The sequence below is a fragment of the Doryrhamphus excisus genome, chromosome 1, assembly GCF_030265055.1.
Source record: "Doryrhamphus excisus isolate RoL2022-K1 chromosome 1, RoL_Dexc_1.0, whole genome shotgun sequence".
In the NCBI taxonomy this organism is placed as follows: domain Eukaryota; kingdom Metazoa; phylum Chordata; class Actinopteri; order Syngnathiformes; family Syngnathidae; genus Doryrhamphus; species Doryrhamphus excisus.
In genome coordinates, this window is record NC_080466.1 from 15,030,479 (window position 1) to 15,054,224 (window position 23,746).

The following is a 23,746-nucleotide window of genomic DNA, read 5'->3' on the forward strand; positions in this document are numbered from 1 at the left end:
CACGGAAGAAAAAAAGGCCTCATTGACCGTCTTCCTGCTTTCAGCCCAAACTGTCAGAGCCCGCCATTGCCACCAACCACAACAAGCAGGCGCTGCTCTCCTTCTGGTACAATGTGTGTGTGGACTGCCCGGAGAACGTGCGGCTGGTGGTGCAGAATCCCATGGTGACCAAGAACATCGCCTTCAACTACATCCTGGCCGACCACGACGACCAGGAAGTGGTGCTGTTCAACCGCGGCATGCTCCCCGCCTACTATGGCATCCTGCGCATGTGCTGCGAGCAGTCGCCCGCCTTCACGCGCCAGCTGGCCTCACACCAGAACATCCAGTGGGCCTTCAAGAACCTGACGCCACATGCCAGCCAGTATCCTGGGGTGTGTTACCTGTCTTCACTGAATTAAGATATTTAATGAGACTGTCAACATTTAGTGATTAATTAAACATAGAAATATTACTATCAATATAATGATTACAACTAAATTATTACAATATCTGGCAACATTGTATGTAAATGCCTGAGCCGGGAAGGGGGGAGGTCAACAAAAATGAGCAGGAAAAAGTCCATGTTGATGTTGGAATCTGTTGGGAAATGTGGTTGAAGTTGTTGCTGAATTTGATCTACTTAGATCAAAGGCATTCAGCATCGTTGGAGTCTGAGACATGTCGTAGCTGCTGAATGCCTTTGCTCTAAGTAGATCAAAGGCAACTATGACATGTCTCAAACTCCAACGGTGCTGAATGCCTTTGATCTACTTAGAGCAAAGGCATTGCAGCTACGACAGGTCTCAGACTCCAACTGTAAGTAGATCAAAGGCATTCAGCACCGTTGGAGTCCGAGACATGTCTAGTTGCTGAATGCCTTTGCTCTAGGTAGATCAAAGGCATTCAGCACTGTTGGAGTCAGACATGTCGTAGTTGCCTTTGATTCAGCAACTAGACATGTCTCGGACTCCAACGGTGCTGAATGCCTTTGATCTACTTACAGTTGGAGTCTGAGACCTGTCGTAGCTGCAATGCCTTTGCTCTAAGTAGATCAAAGGCATTCAGCACCGTTGGAGTCTGAGACATGTCGTAGTTGCTGAATGCCTTCTCTCTAAGTAGATCAAAGGTATTCGGCTTTGGAAAAAAATTGGCACGTCAGGAAAATTGGGAATGGGGTGAATGTGTTGACAAATGTAGAAGTAGCAACATTCCTTAAGGGTTCAGCAGTTACAGTAATAAGATAAAAGGAAATTGCAGTAATTAAGATCCAAGGAGCTGAACGATCTGATGCTTGAATGTTGGATGAAAAATTAAGGAGAATAATAATTCCAATAATAATAATTGACACAAATGGAAAATCTTCTAACTATAATTAATGTTACAGTAATAACCCCAAATGTTGTGAAATGTCAATGGAGGGCTGAAGCACTGCAGGTTTTTTGGAACCACAACCTGCAGTGTCTCGGCCCCCGTGTCATGAGTTTGACACCCCTGCTTTAATCATGTGATGATAAGATAACGCTATGTTGTCCACTCCGCCCCCTGCAGGCCGTGGAGGAGCTGTTCAACTTAATGCAGCTCTTTGTGGCGCAGCGAGCCGACATGAGAGAAGAAGAAGTGGAAGACATCAAGCAGTTCAAGAAGACCACCATCAGCTGCTACCTGCGTTGCCTGGACGGACGCTCATGCTGGACCACGCTCATCAGGTCCTGACCCGCTTCTGGTTCCGGTTCTGGTTCTCATGTGGTACTCATGATCTGCCGGTCCTCCTTTCTGCAGCGCCTTTAGGGTTTTGCTGGAGAACGACGAGGACCGACTGCTGGTGGTGTTCAATCGAGGACTCGTCCTCATGACGGAGGTAGTCCTCAGTTTGTTGTTACCGTTACCGTTGACGATGGCGCTTCGTTGACTAGCTCTCCTCCGCAGTCGTTCAATACGCTGCACATGATGTACCACGAGGCCACGGCGTGCCACGTCACTGGAGACCTGGTGGAGCTGCTCTCCATCTTCCTGTCGGTCCTCAAGGCCACCCGACCGTACCTGCAGCGTAAAGGTCGCCCTCGAGTCCTTCCTGCCGCCTCCTCGCCAACGTTCTGCTAACGTTCCTCGCTGCTTTTGCAGATGTCAAACAAGCGCTGATCCAGTGGCAGGAGAGGATCGACTTCGCCCACAAGCTTCTCACGCTCCTCAACTCCTACAGCCCGCCCGAGCTCCGCAACGCCTGCCTGGGTAATTAATGCACCCCTCCGAGGTGACATCAACCACCTCCCATAGTCAGCTCTTGTTTCCTTGCCTCCTGCAGATGTTCTGAAGGAGCTGGTTCTTCTGAGTCCTCACGACTTCCTGCACACGCTAGTGCCTTTTCTGCAACACAACCACTACACTTATCACCATAGCAACATCCCCAGTGAGCATCATACGTCTTATACTGCTGACCGCCACCAGAGGGCGTGCTTGCTATCATATGTTGTGATCCTCCCCCTCCCCTTCAGTGTCGCTGGGCCCCTACCTGCCATGCAGGGACAATATGAAGGTGATGGGCACCAAAAGCAACATCAGACCCCCCAGGCCGGAACTCAACATGTGTCTGCTGCCCTCCATGGTGGAGAGCAGGAAGGTGAGACCCCACCCCCCCTCTCGCAGGCGTCACGTGACCTCAGCCGTCCTGCGTTTCCTGTCTCTCAGGGTAAAGACGAGGTCTACGACCGCCTGCTGCTGGACTACTTCCTGTCCTACCAGCAGTTCATCCACCTGCTGTGTCGCGTGGCCATCAATTGCGAGAAGTTCAGCGACACGCTGGTCAAGCTGAGTGCGTACGGCAGCACGCCGTTGGTCCGCTGCCCGCAGGAAGTTCACTCACTGTCGGCTGCGTTTTGCCTCTCAGGTGTCCTGATGGCGTACGAAGGACTTCCTCTCCACTTGGCCATCTTCCCCAAACTGTGGACGGAGCTGTGCCAGTCTCAGGTGGGGGAGGGACGCTCCGGACGGCGGCGTTTTTCTAACGAGCGTCCGCACTGAGCTGCTCTTCTCTTCCTCTCTCGCAGTCCCTTCTGTCCAAAACGTGCGTGAAGCTGCTGTGTGATGACGCCACCTTCAGCGAGTACATCAAGTACATCCTGATGGACATGAGGAGCTTCCTCAACAACAACGTGGCCTACGCGTTCCTCACCTGCTTCCTGCACAAGGTCCGACGACCTCTCCCGTCACCCCAGCGCCATCACGATGTCGTCATTCATGATGTGCGTGCGTGTGTTCAGGTGCAGGTGCTGTCGGGTGTCAGCTACTCCAACCTGATTGGCGTCTTGGTGGCCAACGTGCTCGGCGAGCACAGCGGCCTGCAGCCTGAGCTGGCTTCTCATTGGCCGGAGCTCAGCAAGACCAGCGCGCTGCTGAATGCTGTGTGTGCACATACACACACACACACACACACACATGTACACCTGTCAGTCTAAAACGTCTTCCCCCCCTTTTCAGGACTTGAGGGCGTTGATGCTGCTGCTGTCCATCCAGTCACCACAGGTCCTTGACCCCGCCCTCTGCCCCGCCCTGCAGGACCTCCTCGGCCGCTGTCGGGTGTGTATGCAGCAACGCAGCACTCTGGAACTGGAGGCCGACCACGACAATAAGGCCAGAGGTACACACACTCTCACACACACACACACACACACACACTCACACACTCGGAACGTTCATTCTGTCACGGCTCCGAATGATGTGTGTGTTAGCAGAGGATGAGGGTGCGACGCCGGTGAAGCGGCGGCGTGTTAACAGCGACGGCGACGCACCGGCACTCTCCTCGGCCGCCCTCCCCCCAAGCGCAGAGTCCAAATGCGAGCAACAGGGGGCGCTGACACCCACCAGCACTTCCGACACAGAGACACGCGACTCTTCCTCCGTGATCGATCCCGGCACCGAGCAGGACCCGCCCTCCCCTCCCGACCCCGCCTCCGGCTCCCCTAAAGAGGAGAAGATGGAGGCGGAGTCGTCGTCGTCTTTCTCCTCTACGTCCTCTCTGCTGCCGGACACGGGGGAGGCGGAGCCGACGCATCAGGATGGGGAGGGGGAGTGGGAGGAAGGTCAGAGGGTTGTGGCCGTCTCACAGGAGGGGAGGGAAGACAAGGACGTGGGTGGAAGCTCTGCCCCGCCCCTATCGGAGGATGCCGCCCTCTCAACGGCTCTGGACCTGGTAGGGGAGGGGCCTGAGGGCTGCAGGAGCAACACCCCCTCCCCACAGGCCTTCCTGAGCGGCGGCCCCCCAGCGGACATGCTGGACGTGCTGTACAGGACAGTGGAAGCCGCCATCGCCATAGTTACCAAACTGAGTGTTAAAGGCCCGCCCTCCTCGTGACATCATCACACCGTAAACATTTTTTTTTGTTTTTTTTTTTCCATTTCCTCTTCCGCTCATCTGCTTTGTTGCCTTCAAGTGGACTTTTTTTTGTTTTTAAAAGGCAAACCAGTTTTTGTTTTGTTGTGTTTTATACAAATGGAGTTTGGGAAAGTGATTTTATTTGCTAATTTAATTTTATTGCATTTTTACTGTGTATAGACGCGCTCGTCCTCAGTGCCAGTTTTGTACTTTGCTCAACAAGCAGGCAAAGAAAGAAAGTTGCCTTTAGTTGACGTTTGTGTGTTAAAAGTTTACTTGTAAATGAGAAGAACCACAAGAAGTTGTTACCTGAAGGTGTACATGAAAACTATAAATATATATATATAGAAACATCTTTATATATATATATACATATATATATAAATAAGAATCTATACATATAAATATATATAAATATAAGTGGTGCTTTATTGGACTGTGGTGCAAATAAAGCCCCCGTGTTGGACCACTCGGAGCTTTTATTTTCTTTACTGAACATTCCATCTTGTCGTGCTCATTTTCTGCTGTGTCATGCTTTTATCGCAAGAGAATAAAATGCTTTATTATCAATTAACCACTGACATCTAATGTTTTTTGTTTTTTTTAAACAATGCTAACTGCTAACATTCCAAAAAAAATCTAATAATCAGGCCTACTGATCATCGACTTGATGTTTCGTTTGTCTTTTTCAGCCACGTTCCTGGGAAAAAAAAAAAGTGGTCGGTATCTTCCTCTTTAGTTTCCTGACATCTTCATGCTGCGTGACTGTGCAAAGAAGGGTGGCATAAAGGAAATTGAGAAGAAAACAATTACAAATGAGAAAACTGCAAGAAATACATTTTTTCCGTAATTATCACATAGAAACCTGATCACAGTCCTAAAACCAGTTGAAAAATAGCTACAATTCACCTTTTGGATATTTGGATCATAACGAGGTTTTCAGTACAGGTACAATATGCAAAAGCAAGAAGCGGGAGTGTGACGGAAAGCACTTATTTATTTTTTTATTTTCAATTTATTGAAAGCAACAATTAAACTGATAGTTTAAAAAAAAATAGGTAACAATCAGTAATTGTTACATTTGTCCACTTCCTGCTTTCCTAATATAGTTAAATGTTTTTTTTTATTAATTTTAATTTTAACTTTTACAATCGACCCTCATGAGGATAAGCGGTAGAAAATGAATGAATGAACAATCAGTAACTGCTACATTTGTTCACTTCCTGCTTTCCTAATATAATTTAAGTTTTTTAAAATGTTTTTAATTTTTAGAATCAGTAACTATTACATTTGTTCACTTCCTGCTTTCCTAATCTAGTTTAATTTTTTTAATTAATTTTAATTTTAACTTTTACAATCGACCCTCGTGAGGATAAGCGGTAGAATATGAATGAATGAACAATCAGTAACTGTTACATTTGTTCACTTCCTGCTTTCCTAATATAGTTTAATTTTTTTTTTATTAATTTTAATTTTAACTTTTACAATCGACCCTCGTGAGGATAAGCGGTAGAAAATGAATGAATGAACAATCAGTAACTGTTACATTTGTTCACTTCCTGCTTTCCTAATATAATTTAAGTTTTTTAAAATGTTTTTAATTTTAATTTTTAGAATCAGTAACTGTTACATTTGTTCACTTCCTGCTTTCCTAATATAGTTTTTTTTTTTAATTAATTTTAATTTTAACTTTTACAATCGACCCTTGTGAGGATAAGCGGTAGAAAATGAATGAACAATCAGTAACTGTTACATTTGTTCACTTCCTGCTTTCCTAATATAATTTAAGTTTTTCAAAATGTTTTTAATTTTAATTTTTAGAATGAGTAACTGTTACATTTGTTCACTTCCTGCTTTACTAATATAGTTTAATTTTTTTTAAATTAATTTTTACAATCGACCCTCGTGAGGATAAGCGGTAGAAAATGAATGAATGAGTGAATGAACAATAAGTAACTGTTACATTTGTTCACTTCCTGCTTTCCATAATACAGTTTTTTTTTGTTTTTTGTTTTTTTAAATAATGTAGGTACGAGGTGATATGACCGTCCAATGACATAATGGGTACCATAGTAACTGTGTGTGTGTGTGTTGTTGAGCAACATGAATATTCTGATATGATCAAGTTCCGTTTTGAGGTTTGACTTGTAAGCTCAAAATCATCTCGATCATCATCATCATCATCGTGGTCCGACAAGGTAAGTGAAAATGTTCTTGCCTCCTTCTTGGACTTCAAAGAAATAAGAGCATATATAAAATGTAAATATAATCATGTGTGTGTAGATGGTTGATGTACGCTGGTGGCTGTTGCCGTTGCTCGCGGTCACAGCGGCGGGAGCAAATACCGAGGACCAGATCGACCAGAACCAGCTGGCCACGATGGTTGAAACCATTCTCAGCGGGTATGTTTGTTTCTTTGTTTGTGTCCAAGAAAAAAAAAAAAGAGAGGAACTTCTCTCTTTGTGTTTGTGACCTTTGGCTTTCTTTGTGTCTCCTCACCTGCAGGTTGAACGTCCAATCGTGAGTCGTCTTATGTTGATTTGTGATGTTGGAGCAAAGCTCACACGGTTATTGTGTGTGTGTGTGTAGCAAAATGCCCATGTTCAGCCTGGCAGCGAGGATCCCACTCAGTCCTGACAAGTCCTCGTATGACCCCAGTCAAGTGACCGCTCTGGGTCAGAACGTAAGGAACACCATCTTAGGATGCGGCGTGTACCAGAGCTCCAACCTGGTGGCCGCCACCGTCCTGAGGTGGCCCGACGTGCTGTATCATTGTCCTACGGCGTCAGTGCCATGGCAGAAAGTCCTGAGGAAGTGCATGCGTACCGAAATGACTTGGCAGGAAGTGAAGACGGTTTGCCCGCATGCAGTGAAAAACAAGCAAGCGGATCACGCCGAGTACCGTGTTCTGCAGACGTTCAAGACCTGGGCCGCAAACAAGGAGAAGACGGGTTTGTTGCTTCTCTACGTGCACGCCTCGCCGTGCACGGGCAGGTGCACGAGCGAAACAAGCGGACTCAACATCCTCAAGCTGGTGGAGTGCATCAACGACTGGCCGAATCACATCGTGGTTTTCTCCAAAATCTTCAAACCCAAAGATAATTGGGAAGCCATTCCTCCAGAAACGCTCAAAAATGGGCTCATCACCTTGGGGAGACATCTTGGCTCTGACGGCCTCCGCAACATCTTCCGCTGCAACAGGAACGATACAAATGCAAACTTGGAGTGTGTCAGCTGCTCCAGCGACAAAGGGAGGCAGGTCACCCCCAACTGCTATGAAGACGTCAAACAAGGTCAGCAGGTCACTGAGCAAGGGGGCGAGGAGCTGTGCAATACGAGAGGGCGAGGGGGCAGCGGAAGGGGGAGAGGTGGGCGAGGTGGGAGAGGTGGTCGAGGTGGGCGAGGTGGTAGAGGTGGGAGAGGTGGGAGAGGTGGGAGAGGGCGGGGCCAGAGAAGAAGAAGAAGCCTTCGGAAGCGCCCGACTGAGCCTGACGTCTGTGAAGTGACCCCGCCTGGACGTAGAAACGCCAACCATCAAGAAGAGTCCCGAAGACAACGAGCATCTCAGCTTCCTGCTGGACGACAATCTTCCAGACCGCAGCGAGGGGGCCGTACCTCGCCAGGAAAAGGTCCTGGAAGAAAGAGAGGGCGTGGCCACACCAATCTCAATCAGGGGGGCAAACAAAAGAGGGGCGGGAGCAAGCATAGGCGTGGTCGAGCTTCTCGACCGCGAGGGCGAGGTTGATGACTCCAGTGGAAAGCTGAGAAACATTTTTATCTTTGCTAAATGCTAATACCAGCTTGCTAACTTTTTAACAGTATTAAAGCTATTATGAGTCCTTGTCTTCACTTTATTTGAAAAGTAACCATTTGCTAAATGCTAATAGTAGCTTGCTAACATGTAATCTTCTTTTTAACAACATTAAAGCTATTATCAGTCCTTGTCTACACTTTATTTGAAAAGTAACAAGTTGGATGTGAAAAAGGAACTAAAATACACACAAAATACGCACATAAAATAACACATTAAAAATACGCACAAAAAGAACATTCACTCCTCTGTGAAAGACTCATAAAAATGAAATATAAATGTCAGGTTCCTACCACGTTGTTTCCAAAAATATGCACGTTTGGCTAATTGGCGAATTGTGACTGCATACTACAACTCCCACAATGCCGCGCTACGCTCACGTGACTGTATCTTTTCGCGTTACGTGAGTGTGTGAAGCCGACCAAGATGGCGGAGGCGGAAGCCAGCAGATGTTTGCTAGCTCTGCTGAATGGCGTCGCTCAACAAGTTTATTATGGCAAGACCGACGTGACGGAGGATTTGTTAAAAAGTGAAATTTACACGGACATGTCCCAGGAAGACTTTAAGGCCTTGTACGACAAAATGAAAACACTTTTGAAGGTAAACGGCGACACAATCAGCGTTTGTTGAAATCGTTTTAGTAAAGTTAAACTAGCTAAATATTTGTACTTATGGTGTTTTACTGTTACGATGCTTTGCTTGTGTCGTTGAGTGGATGCTTTATGCTAACAAGTCTTGAGACAACAGTCAAAACAAAACATGAATGGAAATACGAGTGGCTCCCCCTGTGGGCTGTGTTTAAAATGCCGTAGAAGACATGCTAGCGTACATATAGTTATAATGTTATAACTGTACATGTAATACAGATATTCTCATTGACCTGTGGTCAATTAGTTGCTTGGTCCCACCCACATTTTGTGGCCATTTTTTTTAAACCAACCTTGCTCAAATTTAACATATATATTCGACACTTCTGTACCGCTTATCCTTATGGGGTGTAACAACAGCACCACCGTGTGGTGTGTTTGGAATTGCACAGGGAACACAGTAGGGGTGTATGTTTTTACCCTTTCACCTTTTTATGAGCTTCAGGAGTAGAAACTCCATCCGCATTCTGTCACCTGACTGAAGATGTCCGCTCTGCTCCTCCTTGCAGTCCATCGCCACAGCCGACATGGACCATGCCCAACTGGAGGCCTTCCTCACCGCCCAGACCAGGAAGCAGGGGGCGGCTGCCGTGACCCCCGAACAGGCTGCCGCCCTCACTCGCTTCTGGAAGAGCCAGCGTGTCCGCGTGAGGGACAGCTTGCTGTCCCACAGCCGCTGGGAGCCCGGACTCAAGGGCTTGTCCTGGAGGGTGGACCTCCAGACGGCGGCGGGCGGGAGGGGGCCGGTGGCTCTGATGGAGCTGGAGCTGGGCAGGAGCGGCCAGGTGAGGCGGGTGAGACGTTTGATGCGACGTCACAACCTCGCTGATGAACTTTTTGTCTTCCAGGACTCCCAGTTTGTGTGTGTGGAGATGGACGAGGACAAAGTCCAACACATGCTCAAGAAGATGGCTGACATCCAGGCCAGCATCGACGCCATCCTTCAGCGCACCTGACACGCCTCCAGAAACCACCTAGCCTGTTTTATCCAACATGGATGACATCGTGCAGGTGAACATCCAAAATGGCTGCACCATGAAACCATCATGAGACACTGAGGAGCCTTGTGGGACAAATTCTAAATTATACTGGACCTGGTCAGTCCTTCTTGTCATGTGACATCAATAAACATATCAAAAGAGATCTTTTTTGTGGCCGTTAGCCTGAGCCACATTAGCCCTGTGACATCAAGAGCAGTGCATCATGGGTTGGGATGATGTCACACACTTCCTGTGTTGATGTCACCTACTTCCTGTGTGTGTTTGCACTAATTTTGACATGTTTCTGCTGGCCTCGCGTCTTGATTGGAAGTGCGTGACTCCTATCAGTTGGAGGACAAAGTGGGCGTGGCCTTCAAGAGAACAACGCGTGCTTGTGTGCGCCATTGCGAGGAGGCGGGGATTCTGAGAGCAGATTGCAAATAATTCCTGCAGCTGTGGCCTAAAGGAGAACCTCAGCATGTTCCCGAATGCTCCTCTGTATCCGGGCTTTGTGGTAAGTGTGCTAGAAGAACCAGGAGGTCCAGTCTGAACCGCCTGCTGTACCCTCATTTGCCTTTCAGGAGCGAGGAGGCGACGGCGTGGTGCTCGGCCGCAGCAGACTGCGGAGTGTCTTGATGATGCTCAACATCTTTACGTGCCTCCTCGTGGTTCTAACCTGGAAACTGAGCCCGGACCGCAGCGGACACCAGAGGGTTCACGTCCCATCCAGGGGTTTCTGGTCCCAGCAGGCAGTGAGCGGATCCTTCTGGAACAAAGAGCAGCAGCAACTGGACGTCCTCTACAACCCCCTCCTGGGCGCCGCTCACTCCAAAGACCGTGTCAATGACACCGGGCTTATGGACTCGTGTGAAGCGGACCAAAGAGTCCCGATGCAGGTGTGGGACTACAACACACTACCGCGCCGCCTCCAGGACTTCCTCCTGTACATGCGCTGCAGGAAGTACCGCATGCTCACTACGCCGAGCCAGACATGCCGCCGGGATCTCTTCCTGCTGCTGGCGGTGAAGACGCTGGTGCCCCACTTTGGGCGACGCCAAGCCATTCGGCAGACATGGGGGCGAGCGGGCGTCCTCGCCAACCGCACGGTGGCCACCGTGTTCCTGCTGGGTCAGACCCTGTCACAAGACCACTTCCCAGACCTTAGCGGGATGCTGGGCCGGGAGGCGGAGCTTCATGGAGACCTCATCCAATGGGAGTTCAGGGACACCTTCCTCAACCTGACCCTGAAGGAGGCGCTCTTCCTGGACTGGTTCCACAGCAACTGTCCACAAGCCCGATACGTCCTCAAGGCCGATGACGACGTCCTGGTTAACACTCTTCAAGTGCTGGACTTCCTGGAAGGTCTTCCCTTGGCAAAGTCAAAGGATCTATTCGTTGGTGACATCATCTGGAACGCCGGCCCACAAAGAGACCGGAAGCTCAAGTACTTTGTCCCACAGAGTGTTTTTACAGGAGAGTACCCGCCCTATGCCGGGGGAGGGGGCTATTTGCTATCTGGGGACGTGGCGCTCCGTCTTCAGGATGTCTCCCGCCAGGTGGTCTTGTACCCCGTTGACGATGTCTACACAGGAATGTGCCTGCAGAAGCTGGGCCTGGTTCCGGAGCAGCACCGGGGCTTCAGAACGTTCGACCTTGACGAGGAGTCCCACCAGAACCCGTGCGTTCACAGGAAATTGATGCTTGTGCACAGCCGCACGCCGCAGGAAATGCTGAAGATCTGGACTTGGATCGTCCGACCACATCTGGACTGTCAATGACCTTGAAGCAGAACATTCCCGAGATTGAGATAAATGAGAATAATAATATTCAAACATATTTGCAACAGGAAGTCACCTGCTTTAAAAACAAAGAGCCACTAATTGACGATGCTGAGGGATGCTGCCCCCTGGTGGACGAAGCTGGCAATCGCAGGCAATCAGTTATTGATGAGCTTCAGCTGTTAATTACTTAAGTGACGTCACTTCCCCTTCACGTCGTGAGCAAGCCTAAAAGAAAATGTTTGCTAGCAAAATGATAAGAAGCTTTATTAAAAGTTCTGCACTCCTCTTTCTGCTCCTTTTTGGGACCACCTGCAAGGCACAAGTAAGGCGATCAATGACGTCACATTGGTCTGACAACACTGGGGGTGTTTATGTGCATTTACGGTATGTGTGTGTTATTTGCAGCTGGACGGAGAGCAGGAGGAGCAGATCTCAGGTCAGTAAGTAATACTGTACGTATACATACATATATTAGGATTTTGTAGTGCTAGGTTACCGGAACATAATTCACTCCGGAACGATCGATAGGGGAATGGTTGCCACCCGGAGGGGTGGGTGCGAGGGAGAAGGACTTTCTCTTGTGGTTGCGAGGTGTGCAAGTTAATGTTTGTGAGAAGAATAAAGTTTTGTCGCTTCAATTTCTAATTTGATGACACTGTCACGGTGTTCACGACTACTGTCGTAAACGGATTTTATACTTTATTTCATGAAGCTAAACTTGAACGAAAACACATTTATGTAATGTCTGGCTTCCAATCACGACTAAAGAAACGCCCTAAATATGAGTTAATGTCTATAAAATGCATCCGTGTTTGTTGTTAACATTATGCTAACCTCCCTAGGTGCACGTGGCCAAGGGGGCGGGGCTTTCTTCGCGTTGAGGAGCTGCCATCAGCTGCTGGGAGGCGATGGCGGCGAGTTCTTCTCTCCCGACTACGTTTGCGCCAACCCGCCTCTGTGGTGCAACTGGACCATCCGGGTGGACGCCGGAAAACGGGTCCAGCTGCACCTGGAGGACCTGACCCCGGACGACGCCTGTCACCTGAAACAGGACCAGATCCACGTGGATGACGCCGCGGGGGGTCACAAGGTCCTGCAGAAGTGCTGGCGGGAGGCCAGGTACACGTCCTCGTCCCGGACCGTGCACGTGGTCCTGCTGATCGGGGGCTGGCCCGCTCAGCAGTACCGAGGATTCTACGGCCGTTACCGGGCCTTTGGACCGCCTGTGGCTTACCACCCGCGGGACGGCGTCCCAGAGGCGGAAATGGGGTCAACATGGCCTTACAGCCTTGAGGACTCGGAAGAGTTCGGACCGAAGATGGCGGTGGGACAACACCCCACACCAGCCGCCTCCCTTCCCCGCTTGGATTATTCCGATAAAGCTGCCGACTCGTTTGTGGAGCAGGCCGAACATATTGAGGTGAGTGAGTTTAGATGGGTACAACTGCAGCAATTCCTAGAAAAGACCACTAGGTGGTGCCATTGCGCTTACCTCATGTTAAGGTTGAATAGTGTTACTTTGGTTGTCCACCGGTACAAACATTAGCTTGTTTCCTAAATGAAACAATATTTTAGTTTTAGTAAAATCCTAAATAAATAATAATAAAATCCTCTTCATGTCAGCCGCCTCCGTCAGAGAAGGACTACTTGATGTTCCCGTTGACGGCCGAGCCCACGGCGCCAACGTCCAACCACGGGATCTTCCGCTCAGAGAGAAGCATCGCTCGGATGCTTTCTGACCTTCCAGCACCCAACCGACTCCCCAGCGGCTCCCTTCACACTCCGATGGCCAAACGCAGGGAAGTGAATGAAGGTCCGCTTCTCCCTGAAGAGGACACAAAGATTTACCCTGTCCCGCAAGGACCGGACGTGGGCTCAGAACCAAGTGGGGATCCTGAAAACGAGACGTCTGAATCAGAGCGGCAGCCATCATTTTCTGAAGAACTACAACCTGAGGAGCTCGAGCGAACCCCCCTGGACCCCATCGTGGTGGAACCACTGTCGGATGACCGAGGGAACGGTGAGTACTAGTAATGACCCCGGTACATAAAAAAGGTGCAGAGTGACAGCTCCCTTGCTGCGCTCATAGATTGATGAGATGACTTCTTACTCTGCACCAAATCACTCGTCCATACATTGTTTGCAGTGCACGTCAGGAACCGTTCTGGCATCGAACATCGACCAGGTGGTGAGTACGTTTAGGATCACATTGTAGAACCAGAACCTACCAGATACTGGACTTCCTTGTCCACTGTGTTCTCTGTAGACCAGCTCTTTGAAGTCGCTGTGGAGGTCCGCCTCAGCCAGAACCAGAACCCGGACCAGATCCACATTGATGGGTCACTGATGAAGTCTATCAAGGCTCTGGTACGTCCCCGCCTCCTGTCGTCCTGTCATGTTGAAGCTCATCGCTGTGCTGCAGGTTCTCCAACATCTGGACGGGCTGCACGTGCCGCTCACCTTGACCTTCAAGAGAATTAAAAGGTCAGTCCAAGAAGGCCACCTGGTTGGAGATGCAGGTCCACATTTCAAATCATGTTGGTGTTCAGGCTGCGTGCAGGAGAACTCTACATCATCTGGTTGAACACCGGCCCGGAGGACGGAAGCCGCCACGTCTACTCCAGCGTCCACTCGGACCTGCAGGGCTTGGTTGGTATCGGTGTCGCCCTGACGAGGAACCACAACAACGCCGTTATCACGTCGGTGTCCATCGGAGGTTGGGCATCGTGTCGAGGCTCCCTGGAGGAGATCAGACCGTGGACTTTATCAACTTCGTGTCTTGCAGATGTGAACGAGTGCGGGACCCAGTTGGCGCTGTGTGACATCAACGCAGATTGTTTGGACCAGTTTGGATCTTACTGGTGCCGCTGCAGAGCAGGCTTCAGGGATGAGTCCCGTCTGGGTCCTGGTGGAACCGTGTGTGTGGACGAGAAGGCAGCAGACGGTGAGATGATTGAGGAGATGATTCAAAGTTTTATAGTCCTGCTCGCGGTTGTGGTTCTTGTTCAGGCTGCAGAGGGGGTCCGTCAGCTGAGACCAAGGGGGTGTACGTGGTCTTCTTCCTGCTCACCGCCGTCATCGTCCTGCTGCTCGTGGCCGCCTGCACGTTGTACCGCCGCCGCCACCACGGGGCCTTCTTGGTGCGCTGTGGCAGTAAAGGCCACACCTCCCAGCGCTGTCACGACGACGCCTACTCCTACCCCCCTGACTCGGACCTGCCGCCGCCCCCGCTGCCCACCAGGGGGCCTCGTGACGGCTGGACCCTGCAGAAGGAGCGCCGCCCCGCTGCTGATGTGCCGTTGCTTCGCTTCAGCCCGCTGAGACCGTCGGACAGCTACACGCAACCACGGGTGGCTGATAAGAATTAAACTTGCTTTGCTTTTTCTTTGGTTTTATGTTGCCTTTGTTATGTACACATTTAAATAAAGTTCAGCCACTAATTGACGTGGATTATTGTGGTGCTCCTCACCAGACTTGGTCTTCAACAATTCCATAACCAGACTAATGCAGTGTCAAAAAAGTTAACATTTTGGGGAAAAAAAAGGAAATTAGCAAATGGCAAAAATATGCTACTATATTCATGTTAGCATATGTGGCTAACAGCACAAATCCAAGATGCTAACATAAGAGTTAGGTATGGGGCCGTCATTTAGGATGTGGGCAGTGTCCCACGTTGACCTTATTGGACATTGTCTTTTCTTTCCTAATATAGTTTGTTTGTTTTTAAATTTTATTAATTTAGTAATTATTTTTTTGTTTTGTTATTTTTAGTTTTTGTCACGTACCAAAGTAGGAGGTGATATGAGCATCCAATGACATAATGGGTACCATAGTAATTCAAAGTAATCCAAATATTTGTTAAAAAAGGTATTAAAAAATACAATAAAGTCAAAATATTATGTTTTTTTTAGTTTTTATTTTGTATCTAATATCACCAAAATTTTACAAAAATTTCTAAAAAAAAAATCACAAAAAATGTATATCTAAATTATTTTTGAATTTTTGTCACATACGGACGTAGGAGGTGATATGAGCATCCAATGACATAATGGGTACCATAGTGTCAATATAGTGATATATATAGCACATCATGACTGATTAATTATAAAAATATAAACTTTAAAAAACAGCAAAAATAGAACCCTCATCAAGAAAAAAGTTTTGAAAATTTAAAATTATGATTAATTATTAAGTCCAAATATGATGGGAATAAAGTTATTTTAATTTAAATAATTATTGTAATTAAAATTGCACGAGAAGAAAGTTGAAATAGTTGTAACATTTTTAAAAATAAACATATTTTTAAACGTCATTTAATGAGAATAAAATATATATTTTTTAAAAGTTATTAAAAAATACAATAAAGTCAAAACATTATGTTTTTTTATTTTTATTTTCTATCTAATATCACTAAAATTTTACTAAAATTTCTAAAAATTTCTAAAAAATCACTAAAAATTTCTAAAAAAATCACTAAAAATTTATATCTAAATTTTTTTTTAATTTTTGTCACGTACGGAAGTAAGAGGTGATATGAGCATCCAATTCCATAATGGGTACCATAGTAAGTGTCAATATAGTGATATATATAGCACATCATGACTGATTAATTATAAAAATATAAACTTTAAAAAACAGCAAAAATAGAACCCTCATCAAGAAAAAAGTTTTGAAAATTTAAAATTATGATTAATTATTAAGTCCAAATATGATGGGAATAAAGTTATTTTAATTTAAATAATTATTGTAATTAAAATTGCACGAGAAGAAAGTTGAAATAGTTGGAACATTTTTAAAAATAAACACATTTTTAAACGTCATTTAATGAGAATAAAATATATATATTTTAAAAGTTATTAAAAAATACAATAAAGTCAAAACATTATGTTTTTTTTATTTTTATTTTCTATCTAATATCACTAAAATTTTACTAAAATTTCTAAAAATTTCTAAAAAAATCACTAAAAATTTATATCTAAATTTTTTTTTTATTTTTGTCACGTACGGAAGTAGGAGGTGATATGAGCATCCAATTCCATAATGGGTACCATAGTAAGTGTCAATATAGTGATATATATAGCACATCATGACTGGTTCAAGACTCTTCATCCTTGTATTTAGCAAACATCAACTGCTTGTATTGTTTCTTGAATTGGCTCATCGTTGTGCATTGTTTGAGGTCCTTACTCAATCAATTCCATAGTTTGATTCCACATACTGAAATGCTATGGCTTTTTAACGTATTGGATGACATTTTTAGCTAATTGCTTATTTTTAGCCTTATGCATTATTTTAGCTGTTTGAAGATGAACTATATCAGCAAGTTGAAGTATTAGTGATTTTCGAAATAATGACTTAGTATGTTCTCTGTCGGCGGCATTATGAGTTAAAGTGCACTGTTGCGTCTCTTCCACGAGGGGGAGGTGTCATTGACGGCCACAAAGAATAAGGACAGGTGAGCTAACAAGGGTGAAAGGTCACATTGCTGCTAATCCGTGTAACACTAGAAGAATAATCCGCTGCAGCACTTTTGTGTGTCTCCTGAGAACATTTAGAAACGTGGTGGACTCCAGGTTTTACTCCGTTTCAAACCGCCATGAACCTTCCATAGTTACTGATGAATGTAAGCACGGCCATGTTGGCTGTTTTGCATTATATTGTGTATGTATTGTAATGCATTATATTGCATTGTTTTGCATTTTTGTGGAGCTAGAAAATACCCTAATTCCCCATGTTTGATGTCTCACAGCTAATGCCGTTCATTAGGACACTCCAAAAGGAGCTTTGTTCGCCGCGTGGTGGCCATTAGGTTTAGAATGACGGCGTGCAGAGAGAAAGGGTAACTTTACCTTAATCTGGGTTTATGGGCCCCTGTATGCACAGGTGTGTGGCCCTTAAACCCGCAGGAGATCAACCCTGCCTCCTGCGGGCCGTGTGCATGTTTGATGCCGTGAACCTCCTATTAACACTTTTTCATTAAATGTCAGCTCACTTTACATGGCTTCCATCCTGCTCGGACCTGATTGTAACCACAGCAGACCAGGACCTTGGACCAGGAAAGTGGTGTTTATATATGTAAACTAGTAAAACATTCTAGTATGCTAACATTTGCATGCTGGCAATGCTAACATGCTAACATTAGCATGCTAACACCGAGCATGAAAGTGGTGTTTGTATATGTAAAATAGTAAAACATTCTAGAATGCTAACATTTGCATGCTGGCAATGCTAACATGCTAACATTAGCATGCTAACACCGAGCATGAGAGTGGTGTTTGTATATGTAAAATTGTAAAACATTCTAGTATGATAACATTTGCATGCTGGTAATGCTAACATGCTAGCATTAGCATGCTAACACCGACCATGAAAGTGGTGTTTATATATGTAAAATAGTAAAACATTCTAGTATGCTAACGTTTGCATGCTGGTAATGCTAACATGCTAACATTAGCATGCTAACACCGAGCATGAAAGTGGTGTTTATATATGTAAAATAGTAAAACATTCTAGTATGCTAACGTTAGCATGCTGGCAATGCTAACATGCTAATGCTAGCATGCCAACACCGTGCTCTGACCCTTTTTCATGTACAAATGACTAAAATGGTGTACCCCGCCTCTCCCCGGAAGACAACTGCTCAGTGCCGTGGTTCATCATTGGAAGTTAGAAAATGTAGTCCAATCAGGTGGCGGCGTGTGGTCACGTGAGCGGTGTACGGAAGAGGATGACATTGTTTGCAAGGAAGGACCGCTGACCGTCTTGTGATTAGATTGAATAAAAGGTAATTGAATGAAAAGAGCAGCGATCCATGAACACTGAAACGATGAGGTCGTCTCATCGCCTCATACACTTTGAGGCGACATGATCAGCTAATGTTGACGTTCAAAGTCGTTATTTTTCCCTTGGGTGTTGTCGCAATTCTTTAAGTGTCCTTAACATTCCGTGAGAACGTTGAACGTTTCCCGTCATCCTCTCCGAGAGCGGTGGTAACCCCGGTAACCTTTGCCGTGTTGTCTTCTTGCTCTGACGTCACTTTGTGCCGTCTATTCACGTGTTGTAATGGGGGCCGCCAGCAGGGGGCGGTGGTGAGGCAATGAGAAGAAACCGTGTTGTCAGCAGTGGTTTACTTTTTTGTCAGGACAATGCTGAGATGATTTTGGTTATTATCAAGAAAACCATGGAAATGGAAGCCATGGAAAAAACACTTTTTAAGTCATTTTATTTTATTTATTTTATAATGTATATTTTATTTAATTATTTTATTTATTTATTTACATTATTATTATTATTATTAGTCGTTTTTAACTTGTATTTATTTATTTTTTGTCATTTTTTGTTTTTTTTCAATTAGTTTTACATTTGTATCGAAGTCGTTTTTATTTTTTTTTACATTTTATTTTTATACTTATATTTATTATGTTTATTTTTTATACTTATATTTATTATATTTTATTATTACTATTACTATTTCATTTGAACTTCTAAGTCATTTTTATATATTTTCTTTACATTTTTATTTTCTATTTATTTATCCATGCCTTCATGTGTTTATTTATATTTTGTATACTTTTAAGTAAAGCCAAGCTGTCATCCTTTGAACCATAAATACACATAATTCCAGGCCCAAAGTGTATCTTAGAGGAATTCATCACAGCATTTTGTCCAGGAAATGACGAGGAAGATGACTAAAATATTGTTCAATTTTCCTTCATATGTATATATCAGACATGAGTTGTGTTTTACATATTCTAATTTAATTTTGACTTGCTGTCTGTGACCCACCCAGTATGGATCCCCCAAGACCAGTTGAGGACCTGTCCCAGAGGACACCGAGGCCCCCTACTGGCAGGGAAATGGCACATGTTTGTTTGGGTGACGACAACGTGTCTCAGGTCTTTAATAAAAAGTCAAACCCAAATCACATGATGTGAAGTGTCAATCATGCTAGCTGGCATGTCCATCACCTGTCCCGACTTGTGTCTTCAGAGCCTGAGGACGCTGCTGGGGGATGTTGTTGTTGGTGATGGCGGGGGGGCTTTGGGTAAATGGACTGCCATTGGGTGGGTGGAGGGGGGGGGGTGTTTTGGGGACTCCTCAATAGCATGTGTGTCTATTGTCTGTTCAGACAATGGCAACAAACAAAACATTAAGATGGAAATGGCCGAAATGTAGCTAATGATGTGGCTAATTAGTTGCTAAGTGGATGCCTTGCAGCGCTCCACGCTGGCCTCTAACACGCGGTCTGTGTGAAGAAGTCAAAAATGAAGTTTGAGATATAATACTTGTTCTGCTAATGAGACTACGATGCTAATAGTAGCATCAAAGATGCTAAAAGTAGAAAATATCTTCTAACTGTTGCTGTAGGTGACTTAGCAAATCAGTCTAACATCTAAGAGCACTTTGGACTGGCTCAGGCATGAATAGTCGACTACAGATAATAGTAATTGATAAAAGTAATGTTCTATGTTGATTTCAAACATTGCTATGACATCAATATCACAATATTACTAAGTTTATCTGTATAAAACATTCTAGGTAAAAGTTTTCAAGAGACTGACGGCGGTCATGTGACGTCATGTGACTGCGCGTGGAGCCAAGCGTGTTAAAGCGGCCCGAGTAAGTCAAGTGTCGTCTTTTGTCCGCTCTCTGGTTTCCTCGGGATGCTGAGCGGCCTAATGACGGCCCTCGGTTAACGAGGGTCGCAGCTTAGCTACGTCACGTTGTGGTTAGCACGCCAATTAGCAGCAACAACAAAAACAGCAGCTCAAGCGGAAGAAGCAGAAACATGTTTCAAACTAAAAACTTGCATTATTTTCTTTCCTCTCTGCTGATTGGCAATCTCTCGTTAATTTTGTGTTTTTATCTGCAAATGACACGATGAGGATGAAAATGCTAATGTGGTTTAAACCAGCAACCAGATCAGGTTGGAGTTTTTATTTTAATATTTCCTGTTGGGAAAACAGACCGTATATTAGCATTTTAACCAAGCAGATAATATTAGCATATTAAACCAAGCGCCAGCAACATCGTTACGCCAAAGAACTACTCTACTGGTGTAGTGACACCGCGCCACACAGCACCCGCTACATATTGAAGCTGCCATTAAATCCTACCCCTCCATCTGGTACTTTTACAATCAGTAACTGTTACATTTGTTCACTTCCTGCTTTCCTGATATAGTTTAAGTGTTATTTATTTTGTATTTCTTGTAATTTTTTTGAAATTAAAAAAATCTTTTTTTAGTTTTTAATTCAAAAAAAATTTTTAAACATTTTTTTTTAGCAATTTTAAATTTTTTGTCACATACCAAAGTACAAGGTGATATGACCATACAATGACATCATGGGTACCACAGTAACTGTCAACTAACTAACGAGTAACTCTTCATCCTGTTACTACGTGCTCCCAGCTTGGATATAAAAACATAAAACCTTGTTGGAGGTTTTGGGGTGTGTTTTAATAGTGGGGTTTCTGGGTGTGCCTTTGTTACCTGTCTCTTTTTATCTGTTTTTATATCTTTAGAATGCACAGACACCAGAAACCATCAAGACGACTTGAAACGCGAAATGAAATATTAGCAGATTTAAAATAGCCAAATGAAAGTGGGTGTGTCTGTCTTACTTTGCTCGTTGCTGCTGTCGCCCTTTCAAACATTCTTTAAGAGTGGAATAAAGGGCCTGGGGGGTTTGGGGGGGTCGGGAGAGGGATTGGGGAGATTAGGCTACGGGATCCTGCAGGCATTGTCTGAAGAGCTGAAGATTTAAAAAAGGCATTGCTTTGGTTTTGATTTGGGTGGGTTGCTGGGGTGGGGTATAGAGACGGGGGTTGGGGGGGTGCAGAGTTTGGGGGCAGGTGTTGTTGTTGTCATGGGGTGTCAGAATAAAAGCCGCCTTTGTTTCCTGTTTGATTTTTGTCTTCATTATTAATTGACATGAATTCTATTAAAGTTAGGCGTAGTCATAGGTATGAATGTGAGTGTGAATGGTTGTTTGTCAATATACGCCCTGTGATTGGCTGGCCACCAGTCCAGGGTGTACCTCGCCTCTCGGGGCAGCTGGGATAGGCTCCAGCATAACCGCAAGGATAAGCGGCATAGAAATCGGATGGATGGATGTTTTGTGTTCTTGGGAAACTTAATTCCCAAAAGCACATGATTTCAACAAATGTAACAAAACACGCTTTATTTACATACGGAAATGTGGGAATTGCGTTGAAATCTAAGTCCTTCATGAACAAATATGATGGCTGGCTCACAAAAATGTCTTTTATGGTTGAAAAGTGCTTGTCCAATGTAAACTTTCCTTCAACGTCAATGTCCCTGATGTTGCGATGCTTTTATTTTGAAGTCCCCCATCTCAGCAGCTGTATCGCTGAATCATAATGTGTGTTTTTTAATGAGCTTCATCATCGAGCTGGTGGTGGGAGTGAAGTGGTGCCCCCCCCTCCCTGTGCAATGGCCATTAGCAGGCATATTGATTCATTAGGCTAATACGCTAATGTGTTAGCCTGTTCGCATGTGTGCAATATGACACTCTGCAAATTTGTTCTAACACATTCCCCCCCGGGGGGGCGGGGGGGGGGGGCTAACACAGCTCCTGCTAATGTGGGGGTGGAGCCCATTACGGCGAGACGAGACCAATGTCAACAGATGTAAACACAATATGTGTAGCGTCTACTCGGTAAACAAATACAGTGTAGTCCAGCCTTTGGTTAGCTGAATCATGGCTAGCTAAGATGCCGAGGAGATGCCAGCGCTTGACAACCATGACACCTTGACCTGTCACGTTATAATCGATAATAAAAATGAGGTCCTCGATAAATTGATATGCATGTTTGTGTGTCTGCTCTTCTCTCTGTGACACAGGCTGGATGACAAGAGGGGTCACTCTGCATCTGTCTGTGTGCATTGGTTCTGTAAGTGGAATCACCAGAGAGAGTGGGCGCTCATCTCATTCAGCTCTTTGTGGAGGCGGGGCCCAAACCCTAACTGTCTAAACCTAAGCCCAACCCTCCTAACCCTAATTTTAACCCTAACCCCCTAACTCTAAGCCTAACCCTCTAACCCTCTAACCCTCTAACCCTCTACCCCTAACCTTTTACCCTAACCTGCTAACCCTAACCCTAACTGTCTAATCCTAAACCCAACCCTCCTAACCCTAATTTTAACCCTAATCCCCTAACTCTAACCCTAACCCCTTAACCTCTAACCCTCTGCCACAAAACCTTGAACACTAACCTCTTACCCTAACCCTCTAACCCTTCCCAAATCCTAACACTCTAACCGTGACCCCAACCCCAACCCTCTAACCCTTACCCTAACGGTCTAACCCTAAACCCAACCCTCCTAACACTAATTTTAACCCTAATCCCCTAACCCCAAACCCTAACCCAACTAACCTTCACTAAACCTAACCCCGTATGACATTTCTATGTATTTATTTTCTGGTTAACAAGAACCGTGAGCCAAGGCCCCTCAAACCCCCCCCAATCCGACCGCATGTCACCGCTACTTGCCGATGTATCAGACGGTCACGGTTGTGTCATGAAAAGGACAGCAGTGTTTGGGTAGAAGAATAAATGACAGCGCAGGTAAAATGGCTACGGCAGGTAAACATGCTCATCGGGTGATGTCACAAGCTCCTCCCCTTTGAGCAAAGCACCCCTCCCCCTGTGATTTAATACAAGAGACAGACTATTAATAAGACCAGATTGGTGTACATCTGCTGCTTCTGGCGACCTGGCGGCCGCCGCACGCAGGTGCTAACCCCCAACATCCGCCCCCCCCAAAGGCCACATTCTTGTAACCTTCTGAGCAGGCCTCTCCCATCGCTGGCCAGCCACTGCCCCGGCAACAAGCATTGTCGCTCTATGTAAATGTGGGGGGGGGGGTCAATAAATGAAAGTTTGCCTTAAATCCCACGAATAATGGAGGCAGAGGCTGAGATAAACAGGGGGATTACTCCTCGCTTTTGCATCAGTCACCCTCCTCTGGGTGGCCCCAACAGTCAGGGAGGCAAGGATGGAGAGGGGGGGTGGGGGGGGGGCACAAGGGGAGAAAGCACGTTTAGCGCACGGACATTCACACGGCACGTAGCGGGGGAAGAAGTGAGCCTAATTCCATCAAAGACGAAGAAATTAGCAATTAATTTATTCCAACCGCCCCGCCCCCCGCC

At 45.7% G+C, this 23,746-nt stretch overlaps 4 protein-coding genes across 7 annotated transcripts in view; all 4 read left to right on the forward strand.

The window, feature by feature from the left end:
* Positions 1–4,921, forward strand: part of usp34 (ubiquitin specific peptidase 34) — a 29,557-nt gene extending 24,636 nt beyond the window's left edge. Inside the window, exons 66-78 of one of the 3 annotated variants that reach the window (XM_058069951.1) lie at positions 45–374; positions 1,531–1,688; positions 1,762–1,840; positions 1,909–2,035; positions 2,104–2,211; positions 2,285–2,389; positions 2,475–2,599; positions 2,668–2,791; positions 2,867–2,946; positions 3,027–3,167; positions 3,240–3,380; positions 3,457–3,616; positions 3,708–4,921. In XM_058069951.1, the coding sequence (XP_057925934.1) occupies positions 45–374; positions 1,531–1,688; positions 1,762–1,840; positions 1,909–2,035; positions 2,104–2,211; positions 2,285–2,389; positions 2,475–2,599; positions 2,668–2,791; positions 2,867–2,946; positions 3,027–3,167; positions 3,240–3,380; positions 3,457–3,616; positions 3,708–4,330 (2,301 nt within the window). In that variant the 3' untranslated portion in view covers positions 4,331–4,921. Of the gene's footprint in view, positions 1–44; positions 375–1,530; positions 1,689–1,761; positions 1,841–1,908; positions 2,036–2,103; positions 2,212–2,284; positions 2,390–2,474; positions 2,600–2,667; positions 2,792–2,866; positions 2,947–3,026; positions 3,381–3,456; positions 3,617–3,707 lie in introns of all 3 variants that reach the window. The other 2 variants (XM_058069962.1, XM_058069943.1) reach the window with 2 other exon arrangements.
* A 1,614-nt stretch (positions 4,922–6,535) lies between these two features.
* LOC131140467 (uncharacterized) lies at positions 6,536–8,145 on the forward strand. The gene is made up of 5 exons (XM_058090932.1): positions 6,536–6,549; positions 6,635–6,753; positions 6,857–6,871; positions 6,941–7,719; positions 7,874–8,145. Exons 2-5 carry the CDS (start codon positions 6,635–6,637, stop codon positions 8,143–8,145), a joined length of 1,185 nt encoding a protein of 394 aa, XP_057946915.1. The 5' UTR covers positions 6,536–6,549.
* A 403-nt stretch (positions 8,146–8,548) lies between these two features.
* commd1 (copper metabolism (Murr1) domain containing 1) lies at positions 8,549–9,970 on the forward strand. Its single transcript, XM_058069989.1, has 3 exons — positions 8,549–8,762; positions 9,319–9,594; positions 9,658–9,970. Exons 1-3 carry the CDS (start codon positions 8,589–8,591, stop codon positions 9,763–9,765), a joined length of 558 nt encoding a protein of 185 aa, XP_057925972.1. The 5' UTR covers positions 8,549–8,588; the 3' UTR covers positions 9,766–9,970.
* Positions 9,971–10,155: 185 nt separating this feature from the next.
* On the forward strand, positions 10,156–15,010 carry zgc:66455 (uncharacterized protein LOC393502 homolog). 2 transcript variants are annotated; one of them, XM_058069975.1, is made up of 10 exons: positions 11,599–11,892; positions 11,976–12,006; positions 12,413–12,990; positions 13,194–13,590; positions 13,717–13,758; positions 13,837–13,937; positions 13,993–14,054; positions 14,120–14,286; positions 14,356–14,514; positions 14,580–15,010. In XM_058069975.1, exons 1-10 carry the CDS (start codon positions 11,806–11,808, stop codon positions 14,936–14,938), a joined length of 1,983 nt encoding a protein of 660 aa, XP_057925958.1. In that variant the 5' UTR covers positions 11,599–11,805; the 3' UTR covers positions 14,939–15,010. The 2 variants fall into 2 exon arrangements, 1 of the variants encoding a protein (XP_057925958.1); XR_009129559.1 differs by lacking the exons at positions 13,194–13,590; positions 13,717–13,758; positions 13,837–13,937; ... (2 more) ...; positions 14,356–14,514; positions 14,580–15,010 and adding an exon at positions 10,156–10,303 and having other exon boundaries at positions 10,371–11,892; positions 12,413–12,531.
* The last annotated feature ends 8,736 nt before the right edge of the window (positions 15,011–23,746 follow it).